We start from the raw sequence: 16408 nt of genomic DNA, 5'->3' as shown, positions 1-16408 counted from the left end.
ATTTTTATTTATCTAATCAAGCTACACTGATTGTTGGCGGGAGCGTATAAAGCTCTTTAATACAAGTATGGAAATAGATTATACTCTTAAGAAAGTCATAGGATTTTACGTAAGTTTTACGTACTGCGCAGTGCGCGAGCAAGCATCAAATCAGCTGTTCACGTACAACGTTGCACCGCAATGGTTGCTCCACCCACCTCCACCGCGTGACGACACCAACCTGCCATGCGCAGTACGTAACACATACGTAAAATGCTATGACTTTCTTAAGAGCATACTCTATTTCCATACTTGTATTAAAGAGCTTTAGGAGCGTAGATTTGTGACGTCACAATAAGAAGTCCAATTCCAAACAATTTTTATCAGTAATGAATAATGATAACGATTTTGTGAATTGTGATTATTAAATATAAAATTATGGATTTTTATGGATGGAATGCTTGAAATAAAGCCATAATTTTAATAGAAATTTCAACGTAATTTGACGTAAATTTTTCGCTGTACGAATGTCAGTCACATTCATAACATAACCATGCCGATGAAATGTAGTGCTCCGTTGTGCCGTGGAAATTATAGCACCGGTGAAAAAGTATCCGTATTCAAGTTTCCCGCTAATGATGATCTGAGGAAGAAGTGGATCGCTGCCTTGAAAAGAGAGAAAACATTCGTTCCATCAAAATGTAGCAGAGTAGGTTATTAAATCATAGCTGTGTTTTAATATCATTGATTCTAATTAGTAGTTGACTTGGAAAACGCTAGTATTTTCTAATACGAGTATTTCTGTTTCTGTAGGTTTGCGAGAAACACTTTCCACCAGAGGATATTGAACGAGACCTTATCTGTCATGATAGAAGAACTGGAAGAACATTATCAACACCATTACCACACCCTCGGATTCGAGTCGGTGCTGTGCCTTCAATATTTCCAGATCGTCCTAGTTACTACACAAAAGTTGTGAAAAAACGAGAAAGTGTTGAAGAACGGCGTCTCAGAAAGGATCGAGAAAAACTTATTCAAGCAGCTGAAGCAACAAGTAACAATACTAGCGTTACCATTGCCCCTAGCAAAAAACACGTTGACGACAAATCATTCTCTACTTTCAACGAATTTTGTGAACGTTTAAACAAATATCCACCTCAGAGTTCGAAATTGACATGGACAATTGTGAAATATGAAAACGATTTAATACTCCTCGATATAATGAAAGAACCAATACCGAAAATACGAAATTCTGTAATTGTGAACAAGGAATGTAAAGCTGTAGTCGTAACGAATGATATTCGTTTAAACAAAATGGGAAATTTTCATTTTCCTTTCGCTTTAGAAAACATCAACCAACTGCATGATATTCTGAATGAGATTGAACGTAAAACGCAATCAATCCACCATATGAAATTTGAAATAAAATGGTCTCATTGAAATAGCTTTAAGTAATTTTGTTGATTATTGCGTATATTTTTATTCGTTTCAATTGTTCATTATCCTATTTCGTAGGTATTTACTTTTTGACAAAATTTAAAGAGCATATTATATCAACTGCTTATCGTAAAATTTGTCTTTCATATGCGATAGTGCTATTGAACTTGTTATGATGGACGGAAATGTTTTAAGTAATTGTGTAAAATCGATTTTTTTGTATAAAAATTGGAAAATGAAAAAATGTGTAATTCAGATATGACTCCTCGTAATGAACTAATGACGTCATACTGCATTTTCGTTTGAATTGAACCATCTAATCGGTGCATCATGATGAATGAGTAAAATGAAGTTGAAAAAAATTGCCCTATTGCATGTACCTATTGTTCAGTACTGAGTATTATTCAGCTGTTTTTCCAACAATTGAAATGCAGCAGAGTAAATAAATGATGTTTTCACGTTAAATTTATTTTTCATCTAGAAAAAACGAAAATAAATAAATAACTTATCGGATTTCACTCTTATTTTAGAATGGAAAAATCTTACACAACGAAAATGATGATAACTTTAATGACAGGTTGAAGCAGGGTCGGATTGGGATTTCTCAATAGGCAAGACTATAGGCAGCTCTCTAGAGCACGAGCATCAAAATTAAAAATTGAAGGGTGGCAAAATTTTGAGGAAAACTATTAAAAATGATATTGTGGTTGTTTTCCGTGAAAAAAATCGAAATTTGATGAAAATGAAGTCTTATCTACGCTTGATTTCTGATCACTCGAATCGATTCATGATAGTTTGAAGCCCCTGTGGAGCCTCTTTCAGCAGATTCTTAGATAGCCCGGTAATAGAAGAATTTAGGTAAAAAGTAATAAATCAAATTTCAATTTTCCATCTTAATTTCACTAAATTTGCATTTTACCAAAATTTAAATTACCTATGTAACTTGAAATTTAAAAAAAAAAATATAGGTACAAAAAATTTAAAAAAATTAATGTAATTCAACATTTTTGTGTGCTCTTTCGACTTTTTTTGTTTCATCTGAAAATTGTTTGCTGCTTGGGATACTTTTTGAATTTTGAGGTGGGAAAGGAGGAGGCACGAGGCAGCAAAAGAATGTTCGTCGGTTCGTCTAGAGGAAATACTTAAATCCAATCCTGTTTTGGGTCGAAGCGATAAAATATTTATCAACATTTACATTCACATAATATACAAAATCAATTCAAATACTTATATAATATCTAATATTTGGTTTACCTAATTTTATCCTTATTTTTATAAATTAAATTAGCTAGCTGATTAACACTACCGAACGTTTCTGTTCTAGTATTACGACACATAGTTAATCTTGCTATGTCTAAATTAGGATCACAGTCAACAATATGAAAAATATGGACTAGATGAGGATCAACTGAACGAAAAACACTGATGTTTGTCGAAGTTAAAACAAATTTCTCGAATAAATCAACGTCTTCTTTGCCCCAACCAACAATTGATGAATCGAAGCTGCCAACCTGTAATAAAAATACACTGATTAGCATTTTGAGCATTTACTTATTAGTTATTAATGTATCAAAATTACGTTTTTTTTTTCTTCTATCCTACCTTTATAATATCTTCTTTATATGCACTCATGATACCAAACCCAAATAACCTCCAATAACCGGATTCTTCGCTAATATTCATATGATTGGGAGATGAAAGCTGACCATATACCACATTAGGATCATATTCGCTGAACACAATGGGGAAATGAGCCACTTTATTTTTAATAGTATTTAAACGGATCCGTTGCAATGCTGCTGAGCTCCAAATCATATCAACGTCGATGAAGAGCAACAAATCATCCATATTTACTTGAGTCATGCCAATATCTAAGGCTTTTGCTCTAGCAAATTTTTCCATCACAGGAATAATTTTCAGTTTACTACTAGGATAAGAATTTTGTAAATATTCAACTATTTTTTGGGTCTCACTCAAAGTATTATCGTCTTGGTCATGGAATAAAATAATGGATAATGTCACATTTTCCTTTCTTTTCAAGCACACTTCTTCGTAAGTGTTGATGAATCTAACAAATGCGCTTGATCTTTTGTATAATGGTAGTATAAAATTAATCTGTTTGTTTGGCACTCCTTCATTAGCGTTAGGATACTCGCCTCCTTTTAGAGAAACTACATTATCTCTGGTAACTTGATTGTTTTCTTTAGCTACATTTTGAGTTATTTCTCTGGTTTCGAAAATCTCGCGTATTTCAAGACCTGTGAAAAAAAAACACCTACAATACAATTTGCACTGGCAACTTGACTTGCACATTTGCACACAGGGTACTCTATCGAGAGCATGACAGGGGCAACATAATCAAAATCACAATTTTAGGTTGTGGAAGAATCAACAGAGCTTTTAATTTATGAATTATGACCAGTTCAAGTTTTCCGACATGGAAAATGAAAAACATCATTCTACTCGTATAAGATGAGTTGAATACAACTCTTTCATTTCATCCAAGTAATCTATTAAAAATTCCAGAGCTCGTTGCTCTTGCTTCTTCAACACAACAGCAGGATGAAAATTATGCATTAGAAAATTCAAAGTCATTGTGTTATTTTCAAGGTGCAATAGTGCATATTCGTAGTTCATTATACGTAAAAACTGCATTAAATTCTACCTGTGAATTGTTGCTGAATGTACGCGTGTCTTCGTACAGGTACAGTCATTTTTCTTCCTCTATATTTTTTAAACGTTAGTAACACATCCAATATATAATCAGGCCCGTACAATGGATTCAGTCTATGATATCCGTATAATATTTGCTGAAATTCAATAACTCTGCCTCTTTCCCTGGAAAATAAGTTGATATTATCCATCACCTGCAAGAACAAGGAGAAAAAAAATATATAAATTAAATTCAGAAATTGAACCATTAGGTACGAATCACTGGAGTATATGTACATGAGTACCTATATCTATAATCTCTAATGATACTAGCAACTCGAGTTAACTTTTAATTGCAAGACTCAAACCTACTTCTCTGATCACATCGTCAAGTCCTTCTTTTAGATGAGATTCGATTTTTCTTCGAGGATTTGAATTTGCGTGAGAAAATAACGAACGGCTGATCATTTCCCAAGGAAAAATATCGTCTTCATTGCGCGGTTTGTATTTATTTAAATCAGGAGACAAGCCTGTAAAAATAAATTATTTGAATTAAAGATTATAACCATCACATATATATTAAGTACCTATACATATAATATCGAAATTTTTGAAACCCATCAATTGGAGAAATAGGTAGGTATGTATGGGACAGAGGGATCGCAGATAATTTAATGTGAGACTGGAGTGAATTGAATGCGAATTCCTTTTTAAAGAATCGAATCTATTTGTACTTTTTCTAATGCATCAAAACAATAGAAACGACATATTTAAATATTTAAATCGGATAAATTATTCTACCTGGAGAATATTTTATACCTATTCAATTCACTTATATACCGATACTTTTACCATACGATCTGATCAAATATTTGAGAAACGAGTTTACTAATGTTTTTTCCATTTATTGGATAAATATTTATCATTAGCTGACATTGAGCAGAGAATTTTTGTAGTTCATAATAGAAAAGAAGAAAACAAACGTACCAAACAAGTTGGACTCTTGAAACAAACTGGACTCGTTTTGCGAGACAATGATGCTTTTGAAACGTTCATAATCCGGCAACGATTTTGTTAAAGTTTCCATCAATCTTAAATCTCTAAAAAGGCCAATTTTTCTTTGCTGAAGCTCGTGTATCTTTAAACTCTACAAATGAAAAAAAAATCGTATAAAATTATCAATATGGTAGAATTAAGATATTAAAAAATAAACAATTTGTTTCATTTTTTTTATCAGAAAAATTGATCTTACTTGCATATAATTGTGTATACGATACATATGTCTATGTTGTTTAATTGGATGTAGTGTAATAGCACGATGCACTTCTTTGGTCTTCAAGTTGCCAGTGAAGGCTTCATTTCCACTAGAATTATGGTAAAAGATTGACTGCATCTGTAATTGAAAAAGAAGCCTTTATAAGAGGGTGGTCCAAGTGACATGTCACGCTATCCACAGCTTGGCTTTGACGAGCTAAAAATGCGCCGCAATAGCGTATGATTTTTCTACATAAATTAAAACGATGAACTTTTTCAAATTAAGTATGGTATGGTCTGTGGGAATTCTGAAAGGACAAAAAAAGAGCCGCCTACGAACGAATATCCTAATTAAACAAATACCATAACAATTTACCAATCTCATAATATATCTGCATCAAAGGCCAAATTCGTACATATGGCCTATTGTGTGTGGTAAATCAACAACCAGTTGAACGTTTAGCAGAGTTTATTTGAAATATGCAACGTGAAATTATCGCGGAATTTATTTCCTTTTATAAACACCCCGCATAGTTTCAATTATCATAAATGATAATACAAACACTCAACTCGTCAGTTATCATCAAAGTTCGTTACACGTTTATTCTTTAATTATTTAAGGCGAATTTTCAGAGCTAATTTGGGATAATTTGTCAGCGTTAGAATTTCTAATTAATTTATTGGTTTTTTCAATCAAACTGATCGGAATAATTAAGGGGCAGTGGGCTGGAATGAACCGATGCCCATGTTTTAAATACCTACTAACAACGAGCATTGATCATACAAGCACCAATACCAACAGTAGACCTAAAGATGCAGGAAAATTCGAAACAAAATTTGTCAAGTAAATGTGTATTCCACAATTCACTGGAAAAATCCCATCAATTTTTTGATTTTTTTCTCATCTTTACAATCGATTTTAACATTTTGAAAACGCCAGTCGCCACTCGCGACGCCCGTGGTGCTTGTGGTCTTCCTTTAGTCTTAGATGTGCCAGTGGTCTTTGTAGGACACGCAGTTCGTAGTTCTTGTGGTCCTTGTGGTGTCTTTTTTTTTCATAGAGACATTAAGAGGACACGAAAATATATCCATATTTTTTTGGAACTACATACACTTACACACATTTTTGAAGCAGCGCACTTCATTTTTGGAACCGCGTAAATTGGTAATAAGAACCTACCTAGCTACCTACTAATTAGAGTAATCGCCGCTCCAGAGCACCATAAGAAATATAAAAATTAGGTATATGTACGTAGAAAATGCCACTCAATTTTCATTTATAATTCAAGAATTATTCTGGTAGGTAAGTTCTAGGTACTGGGTCAGTTCTGACAGGCCAGTTACCTAATGTGGAAATTATGTTTAGCTAGATTAACGATTGTCATACTTAATAATAATAATAAAATGTCAAAAAACACATTTACTCAATTTATTTTCATTAGTAAAATCGTATATAGCCTGAGTTGAACCATGTGAAACTATGCGAAATCATTTTAGTAAACATTAAATAATCCCCGATCGAATTACCCAAATGAGTACATACCCACCTACTTCATCTAATTGAAATTCAAATGTGATAATAGACTCGCTTAACCCTGCTATGTAGTAGGTATTAATTTCATTCACGAAGTTGATAAACCAACGAACGTGACGAGTGAAGCTCGATGTTAATTGTAACGACAATGAGACAGTATTGAAGTAGGTATACTTGAAGCACGTGGTTATACCAACTTCAAAAGAAATTGACCGAATATCCGTCGAATTTAAAATTGACGTTCGGCAATCAAAGAAATCGTCTGTGTTTATGTAGGTATATCTAGGTAAGGATAAAAATAGGGAAGTTGAAAAAGAAAAGTCATTGATAATAAATACTTAATAAAGTCGGTAATAAATATGGCAACTAGCCCATCGAAATTCAAATTACAAATTTTTGTCAAAATATAGCACAAGATCGAACCAAGGATCAAACATGCGGAATTTTTCCAAGATCATTCAAGGAGCTGCCAAGCATGCCTATTACGACTAAGAACACAAAAAACCGCAAAATACGACTTCATCTATAGGTACCTACTCAGCTCAATAAAATCAAATGGAATAATCGTTGCCATTAATTACAGCATAAATATAAGCCTTCGCATACGAGTCGCACATTATCGTACATTTATCAGGAATTCATCCCACGTGACCCACACTATGGAAAAAATGCTCCAAAAACTCGCATAAATACATTCGATTTGAACTTGATTACCTACGTCATAAACTGCATTACAGTTGTACGCAGTGTACGTACGAACAACTTTAATTATTAAAACCCGTACCAAACGGCACGTATAAAAGTAACCATAAAAAATGAGAACATCAAACGTCTAAGAACCAGTAAGTGTACATACTTGAAGTATATATGTACAAGTACAAGTCGACGGATAGGTTTTGAATTTTCCACGTAAACTATATAGTCGTATGCATGCCTATATCTATACGAACTCGGCTGCAAATCCTTATTAATGTTGGATTAATTTTGAAATTAAAATTTTACGCTACCTATTGTAATGATAAAAGGATGCATATAATACCGATAACCTCACAAGAGCAACGGTCCAAGGTCGAATACCTCAAGGGCTTCTGGTCCTGATACATTTAAATTACGATGCTGGCGTTGCCAAAGGCGCCAGCTTAAAAGATTCCTATTAGGTCTGGCTTCACAATAGATTTACGTGTTTACTGCAAGATGGCTTCACCAAACAACTGGTGGAATTTCGATACAGGTACGAAGAACCAGTTAAAATAGTTAGCATACCGGGAAACGTAATTCAACTCCTCGTATAGAAGATGTCCTGGCAGTAGTTTGCCAAATTTCAACAGAAAGTGTCGAAGAGACGATCATTCATAAATCATAATGTTTATTATAGAAATAGGTAGTCGAAAAAATTGAACAAACAACTTCCATTTCGTATGTCTGAAATTTTCACCATACCTACTTTTACACAAAAACTATTCAAAAAATTACAGAGAACTTGAAAATATTTACGTAGGCAGTTACACCTGGAGCTATACAATACAAAAATAGGTGCCTAGATAGAAGTACACGAGCTTGAGAATCTAGCTCACCGAATGATATTTTCTGCTGAATGTTAATTGCAGGTTTTGCACCCTAATATCTGAGTAGGTAGTGAAAATTTGTGTACCTAGGTAGTCATTACCTGCAACTCAAGGACATTATTTTTCATCAAAACCTAATTAATCTTTCTTAATCACTACCTCATGTACCATACGAGTACCTAGATGCAATTCAAATGTATAAAACTGCAGCTATATTTCAATAATCTAATTTTCAATGCATTTGCACAGGTATAGGGTAATCAAGTTCATCACACAACCGATTCAACCCACCAATCGTAAATAAAACAGAAAAAAAAATATAAGTAGGTACGAGTCATAATGATGAAAAATGTTTTTTTTTTTTCACAGGTAGGTAGGTATGGTATATAGGTCTACTTATGTATTTTCGCAGTCAAGCAATATGAGCAGCCTTCATGCGGCAAAATAATCAGCTTGAACGATTGTTCTTCGCGGTATAATAATCAGTCTATTATTTTTAGCTTTCGATATTCTGATAAGTTGTTAGACGAAGGTAAGCACAGTTATCAACATATAAAAGATCGCCAAATACTTCTGGCAGCTCTACGCCTTTTTTTCATCACTATGTGAATCACCTGGCGGCGAGATGATTTGTACATTCGAGTTTACATTTTTATCAATAGAATACTGTGCGGGTAATTTTAATGATTTCTTTCCGGATCTTGTTATGAACCTTTGAACTTCTGGTACTTGCAATGTTTTCCGGAGTGATGCTAGAGACGTTTTCTAATCAGCGCTCAAATAAAATAAATGGAATCGATTCGATCATAAAATTAAGAAATACCTATTCAGCACCTGAAATACGTATATCTAAAGCTATATGTACACTTCATCAAAAATTTAAGAATTGAAAGAGTTTTGAAATTTTGAGAGATTATTCAGCTGTCAGCAATTGCATCCAAAGTGTGAGAAATAGGTATGATTTGGCTCCATTTTTCCAATACCTATCTGACAGATTTTTTGGAGATTTTTTTGAAAAAATTTACCCTCTAAAAATTATTATTATCCGTAATTATTCTGAAATATGACCTAAAATGTGACTGATTACCATACGTAATTGAAATGTGAGTTTCTGAGATACCTACCTATAATCATTAATCAGAATGTTTAAACTATTTTGTAAAATTCGAAACTCTAAGGGTAAGACCCTCAACTTTCCGTTTAGTCGGTTGAAATTTTTTTGTGGCTCTTCTCTATGAGTATCTAGTTCCCCTGCTCTGGTAACGAGAAAAAAAAATGAAAATAATCTTGACACATAGTTTGAGCAAAGTGAAGATAAGCTTGGTCTAAAATTTATAATTAAAATTTAAAAATGCAATGTCACAACATTTCCGATTACCTACATAAAATAAAACAATAATTTGCCAACTTGCACTTTAAAATGAGAAAATCGCCAAATTAACATTTTTTAAAAACTTCACGCGATGTACCTACTCGTACATATAGCATCAAATTATGGCAGTATAGACCTTTTTCACAGATATGAAAAAAAAACCTTCAAAAAAATTATCATACTTAGGTATAAAATTTCCATTTGAAGAAGGAATCTGTACAAGAAGCAATTATGACTTTTCAGAGTGACAGAATCATTTCATCCCTGTTTGTCAATTTCACAGAAAGAAAATAAATGAGACCCGAGCAAAATGAGGGCTAAAATAGTGGGAAAATTACAGTTCAAGAAACAGATTACCGAATTAGTCGCTTTCAATGGAAAGGAGTTGTATGTTTTGGTGGCAGGTAAGGGGCTACAAATTGGAGAGAGATTTAGAGAATCAAGATTATTCTAGAACAGATTGTACCATACACCCCACATAAACTAGAGAAACGTATAACCTATTACGTATTGTTTTTAAAATAAGAATATAGAATAGAGTACACAAGATTGCAATAACACGCATCAATAATCATACTGGAGAAAATAGTATCTGACACTGGGATGAGACACGTGACATGGAATTCTTGAAGAAACATGTCACTGTTGGTCGCCGACCATCGCGTCGCCTCGTTTATCGACGCAATAAAAGAAATACGCGAATCGCAGGTGTTTGCACCTACGCGGGTCGTAACACTTTAATTTCGTACCGAGCTTGTTTCATTAATTCAATTCACGTAAGTAGAAGCAAAAAGTACGCTAAAAACTACCTACCGCAATTAAATCAACGCTAATAACTATAAACCTCATAATCATACATACCTAAGACTGTTATTTTTTGCAAGGGGAGTGAATTTAGTCATTAAACATTTTTATCCAAATTTGTAATAGGTAGGTATTTTTTGCATTTAGTTCAATTGTGAGGATGAGGAATTGAATACCTACATATCGGGCAGACCCACAATCGGAACCTGTTCTACGCGAACGTTCATCGATCCTCTTCTATTTTCGCTTACATCGTGCCAAGTCTACGATTACAATCACGTAAGTAATAATTGGATTGGAAGTACGTTTGTTCGAGGACTGCCCGAAAAAATTCCCGTTAGAGCTGTAGGCGGTGTCACTTCGACGGTCACCGGTAGGTAGTCTTCGTGCGTTAAATAAATCCGTGAACAAATTTTTTCGCATGTTGACACAAATCAGAACATTGATATAAAAATGTGCGCATTTGTGAAATCAATCAAACCTTAACCATCTAGTAGCTAGTACCCATTGATAGACCATACTACCTGTACCTAAGTAGTACCTGTCAATATTTTGTCTGAATTTTTGCGTCAATACGCGGAAGAGTTCAATAAAAACAGATTTGTTTTGTTTTTTAATGGTATTTTCATTAGGCCATTGCTTTTGTAAGATACGAGTATAACCATCCCATTATAATATTTTATTTTTAAAAAAACATTTCGTCGTAATATTATTTTATCGGCTTTATATCTTCACGAACCCACTGAGCGTAAATTTTCTAGTAAGTAGATTCAACGAAATGAAACCCTGAAAAACATCTCTGTTTACTTCAACAATACTTCCGTTTACAAAACTAAGAATCAGGAGTAATTTTTCACCATATGTGCAACAATTTCCCTGAAAATTGCAATGGCCGATGGCTCAGTAAAATATCATCGTAAAATGAATTTTTTGGTGGGGTGGGGGAGGGCTATCAAGAGACGGAATCAATTGTAGAGAAACGAGATCGAGAATAGGTACTCGTAACTTTCAGACAGTCTCGACTTTTATCCTAACGACGTTGACCTAGATGCACTTTTTCAATTTTTTTTTTATTTTTATGGACAGAAACGTAATCCACACGAACGAGATCTATTTTAGAACTTCATTGGACTGGTTTAGTGATGGTTATAGCCAGATAGATAGGTAGGTATGCAGTTCTAATATCTATATAGGAATAACGTTTTCACGAATCGCTTGGATCGCTGTTGTTATTGTCTGAAAAGGGGATACTGAAGACCATTGACCAATCAGATTACAATTCACAACTCAAAAATTGATAATTTAGGGGCCAACATTTTTTTTCTTTCCTGACAGACATCAAACAACTCTTTTTGCTGGAATATGACTGGAATATTCATTCTCAGTTTGGGATGATGGTCGTCCTCTTTTTTCAGCTGGAGTTCTTGGTTTAAATTCGAATCATTTACTTGCAAATTTGAGTTGAAAAAATATTCACAATGTAATAATGTCTTATCACAATTTTGCACAGCATCCCCTTTTCAGAATTTATGCGAAAATCCGCCAGATGTCAGCCACTTTGCGTGAATTCGCGAATAGAAAGAAAAAAAAATTGAAATTGATACTTACTTTCAATATGGTACCTACTGATGTATCAACCGTAAATTAAGATTTCCAGCTAAACATGTTATTTAGCCTTTAGGTAGTAAAATTTAGGTATTGAAATATTTTCAACTTTTTTTTTCAAAAAAGTAATCTTTTGCAAACTTTTTACCAAGGATGCAATTTTAATTCAACTTGGTCAATTCGGCTCTTATGTGGAACTAAAATCATCCCTGCACATTTTGGTCTCAATGTTTTTCAGTCCCAGGATTATCTGGGTTAAAATTTTGATCCAACTTGAAATACCGAATTGCCAATTCTGGGACGAAGCACTTCCTGCTCATTGTGGTGTAAATGTTTTTCCATCACAGGATCACCCTCATTGAAATCGAATCGTCCGGGGTAAAATTTTGATCCGACTATAAATCAGTTCCGCAAATTTTTACGTTGAAAACGTCCTGCTCCTTCTGGTTCTGGATACTTTTTCAACCCCAGGGTAATCTGAGACTCGAAGCATTTTCTATCCCAGGATCATCCGAGGTAAAATTTTGATCCGACTTTAAATCAGTTCTGCAAATTTTTAGGTTGAAAACTTTCTGCTCATTCTGGTTCTGGATACTTTTCCATCTCGGGATAATCTACAAAGGGACCGAATTTTTACCCTAATACTTTTTTCTATCAATTTTAGGACTTGAAGGTTTTCTATCCCATGATCATAGAAGCTGGATGGTTCAAGACGTTTCTTGATCAGTAGGTAATGAACTTTTCAAAATTGAACGTACATGAGAAACCAAATTTTTGAAATGGAAGACATTTCCATGTAATTAAAATCAATTCCATTTACTATTCACACAGGTATTCAAAAAAGTAGAAATATTTAGTCATAGGTACTGTAAGAATCAAATATTGTAAAAATATTCGAGATTACAAAACTGAATCGTAATCGTAATGTTAGCATTGAATGCAGAATGAATTTATTCCTAACCATAATCAACATTTTTTAAAAATTCCTTTCACTCCGTTATCAATGAATATGGTCTACCTTCAGAAAAATCCATTAATGACATTTATAAGTGACTTATTTGAAAAAAAAACTTCACCACTGATCCCTATCGAAATCATTCGACTGGAAAATACAGTCAGTTCCGGAGGTGTAGGTAATTAGGTATGATAAACTTTATGGGTGCCTGCATAATAATGAAAATGCCGAACTGCGGTCTATTTGAAATATTCACATGAAAAGTGACACCTAATTAATTTTGAATCTTTACTCACACAGCCATCTAAAAAAAAATACTTGAACATACATAAATAAAAATTGTACACAATAAAAAAAAAAAATAAAATAACAAAACATCATGAGTTTTGAGCTTTTGTGCTCATATTTTATCGAGCATCTGTGTATTATTTGCTCGACTGATGGCAACACTTTTTCGAAATTCCTCTCGTAATGTAAACTACCAAAGTCTTTAGGTACCTACTTGAAAAGGCCACATTTTGAGTAGATATGCACTACTCAGTTTGCTCATTTCAATTTTGTTTTAACTCATTACACATTATGTAATGTCACCGAAATCCTATTTCCCTAATGGTAAACGAGACAACAGACAGCCTCTCAAATTAATATCACGCATGCATTAACTTAAGTACATACAAGTAATAGCTAGACTTTCAAGTAAAGCGAGTCCTTTCAGTAATTTAGTTAGATCATTAAATCAACGTAACCCATTACCTACTATAAAGTTGGATGTTGCACTTAATGAAGCGTAACGAAACGTTAATGAGCCATCTTGGGTTACCAACATGATATCATTAGGTAAAGAACGTAAGAAAATGCATTTTTGTGTAATAAATGTGACTTATTATGAGCATACCTATCATCTTGGCAAAAAATGTTCAAATTATTTCATACTCTGGGTAGGTAGCCAAATACCTACTTGAATAGGGGAAAAAATGATGCAAAATTGAAACTTTCATGCCAGTAATACAATAAAACAATGATAACGAATGGGTAATGCCAAGTATAGCAAATAGGTAGATAAAAAATGATCCACAAATCCGAACACTCACCTCGTAAGACCATGTGCAAGGGATCTGCGCAAATTTATGAACACATCTGCCAAGTTCAACGTCTTCGTGGGTAGTGTATAAATTCTGCAGACAATATTTAACATGAGGAGCAACTCTTCTCAACGTTTCTCGACTCATTATAATTCCAGGACCTCCCATGCAAAAATTTTCATCATATTCTAAACTCAGCAACCCGAATTCTTCTTGTTTGCCTCTACCCGCTTGCCCAATAAAATGAGGTTTACTGCTATCAATCGATCTTAGAAAATTCTCTATTTTATCAGGTCTAATGTATAAATCATCGTCAGCTCGAAAGAACCATTCGTATTTATCGCCGAAATGTTCCCACATGTACTGCAACATGAGGAAACTCTTCTTCTGAGGCGGATATGAATCATCGACACCTTTCAAAGCAACTAAAGGCAAATCCGGATAATCTTTTGGTTTCACAGAGACAGCCGAACTAAAAAAGGCCACTTTGCCGGGTATCTCTTTACCCCATGTTCTGTAGACAGCCGGTGCTCTGGTATCTAGGTACTTTTGAGCTGTCATAACGCCGACAAAAAGTAACGAGTTATTGGTGGTATCTGTTGAAATGATGTCAGCCGGCTCATCTCCGTCTGCGGCCCAACTTAAAGGGTATGTTGGTCTGCACATTTTTAAGGGATAGTGATTGCGAGGAGATACTGTGTACGCGATTATGAGTCCAATACAGAAACCACAAATTATATGAAACAGCCTGCGTTTGGTCGGCGTTATGTGATTGTTTTTTCTGATTCCGTTTTGTTTATGGCCGGAATCTTGACGTTTTGGGTAGGCGTAAGTTGTGACGTATGCCATTATACCTGCTACTAAAACGCATGGTAGCTGAAATTGGTGAGAAACTTTTGAAGAAAAATTAGCAACTGGTTGTCGATAAAGATCCTCCTTGGTGGTAAATCCGGTTCAAATGTATCCCCATGTTGCAATTCGTCAAGTAGGTAAATACCTATTAAGGATGAACACTCGAAGAAGCCAAGCAGATTATTACGTCTGTTTAACAAAAGACACAAAACCGACACAAATAGGCAACAATAAAATAAATAACTCGAAGTGGTAAGAAAATAATCCAAAAACAACTGCTTTCTTAAACGGTAAGAGTAAGAAAGAAATTTTTCCAAATCACGTACTTCATTTTTTAGATAAAAATCACTATTCAAAAGTCTCTGAAAAATGCACCAAAAATCGCAGCGCAGTGGGGGTCACTTCACGAGATTTTTAAACCATAATGATTATTGGTATTTAAATTATAAATACGCGAACACACGAAATAATCACATATGGCCGGAAACATCGAAACAACGAATCGGTTCAACACACGAAAAAGAAATAAAAGCATGAACCACGAATGTCAGATCGAGCGAAGATATGTAAGGCTTGCACGAAACATATCCCCACCGTATGGCATATGCTGCTACGTTATGTACGAGTCGTATGAGAAGTTGCGTCGAGGAAGAACAGGGGGTAAAACGTGAAAAATTAATTATGAGCGTCAATGTGTAAAACGTTGTGCATGATAGAAATCATTTTGACTTTACAGCTTGACTGGTGATTAAAATTTTGGTGAAAAAAAAGGTGTAAAATAGTTATCCTCCAATCCTATTCTCCAAATATGTGCCTACCCAAAATGTTGGGATAAAAATCAAATTCCTGTTACTCTTATGAATTAATTACTAGAATGAAACCGGTTCTTACAGCAGTGAGCAGATCGTTTGGATTTTTAATGCTTTCTGCACCAACTCATCTTATTGTTCAGAAAAAAAACATATTGTACTGTGATCTTTCGTCTGATGTGTCTCTTATTTTTGAGGAGATATGTACCTCTACCTACGCCAGAACTACAAAAAAAAAAAGGTCCCAATAATAAGGAAAATGAAACGTATTGACGAATAGAGGGGCCTTCTTTTTTTTTTTTGTAAAATAGGTATAAGGTATATTCATATGATGCTTCACATCACTCAAAAACAAAAGATTTCATGTTGCTTGTCTTTTTTGTACCTACTGCATCGACTTTGCTTTAACTTTTGTTTTGCTTTGTCAAAAAACTTATTTTTTTAAAACTTTTTTGAAGTTTTTCATTTATTTTTTTTTTAGAAATTTTTTTTGATTTTAGCACTATTA

The 16408-nt window shown here is 34.1% G+C and overlaps 2 protein-coding genes across 2 annotated transcripts; one reads left to right on the top strand and one right to left on the bottom strand.

The window, feature by feature from the left end:
- Positions 1 to 350: 350 nt before the first annotated feature.
- On the top strand, positions 351 to 4599 carry LOC135836153 (THAP domain-containing protein 5-like). Its single transcript, XM_065350788.1, has 2 exons — positions 351 to 688; positions 793 to 4599. The coding sequence occupies exons 1-2, from the start codon at positions 533 to 535 to the stop codon at positions 1417 to 1419; spliced, it is 783 nt and encodes a 260-aa protein (XP_065206860.1). The 5' UTR covers positions 351 to 532; the 3' UTR covers positions 1420 to 4599.
- On the bottom strand, positions 1864 to 15667 carry LOC135836152 (chondroitin sulfate synthase 1-like). Its single transcript, XM_065350787.1, has 7 exons — positions 14249 to 15667; positions 5321 to 5461; positions 5056 to 5215; positions 4441 to 4598; positions 4082 to 4283; positions 3019 to 3674; positions 1864 to 2927 (listed from the first exon to the last, which is right to left on the bottom strand). Exons 1-7 carry the CDS (start codon positions 15086 to 15088, stop codon positions 2667 to 2669), a joined length of 2418 nt encoding a protein of 805 aa, XP_065206859.1. The 5' UTR covers positions 15089 to 15667; the 3' UTR covers positions 1864 to 2666.
- Positions 15668 to 16408: the final 741 nt, after the last annotated feature.

This window comes from Planococcus citri, chromosome 2, assembly GCF_950023065.1.
Source record: "Planococcus citri chromosome 2, ihPlaCitr1.1, whole genome shotgun sequence".
Taxonomy (NCBI): domain Eukaryota; kingdom Metazoa; phylum Arthropoda; class Insecta; order Hemiptera; family Pseudococcidae; genus Planococcus; species Planococcus citri.
This window is presented reverse-complemented; position numbering and strand designations above follow the sequence as displayed.

Coding starts and splice junctions, on each gene's coding strand:
- LOC135836153 (XM_065350788.1), top strand. CDS start 533: ATGCCGATGAAATGTAGTGCTCCGTTGTGCCGTGGAAATTATAGCACC. Junction 689..792: donor TTCCATCAAAATGTAGCAGA/GTAGGTTATTAA, acceptor CTGTTTCTGTAG/GTTTGCGAGAAACACTTTCC.
- LOC135836152 (XM_065350787.1), bottom strand. CDS start 15,088: ATGGCATACGTCACAACTTACGCCTACCCAAAACGTCAAGATTCCGGC. Junction 5,216..5,320: donor GTATACACAATTATATGCAA/GTAAGATCAATT, acceptor TTTCATTTGTAG/AGTTTAAAGATACACGAGCT. Junction 3,675..4,081: donor CATTCAGCAACAATTCACAG/GTAGAATTTAAT, acceptor TTTTTTTCACAG/GTCTTGAAATACGCGAGATT.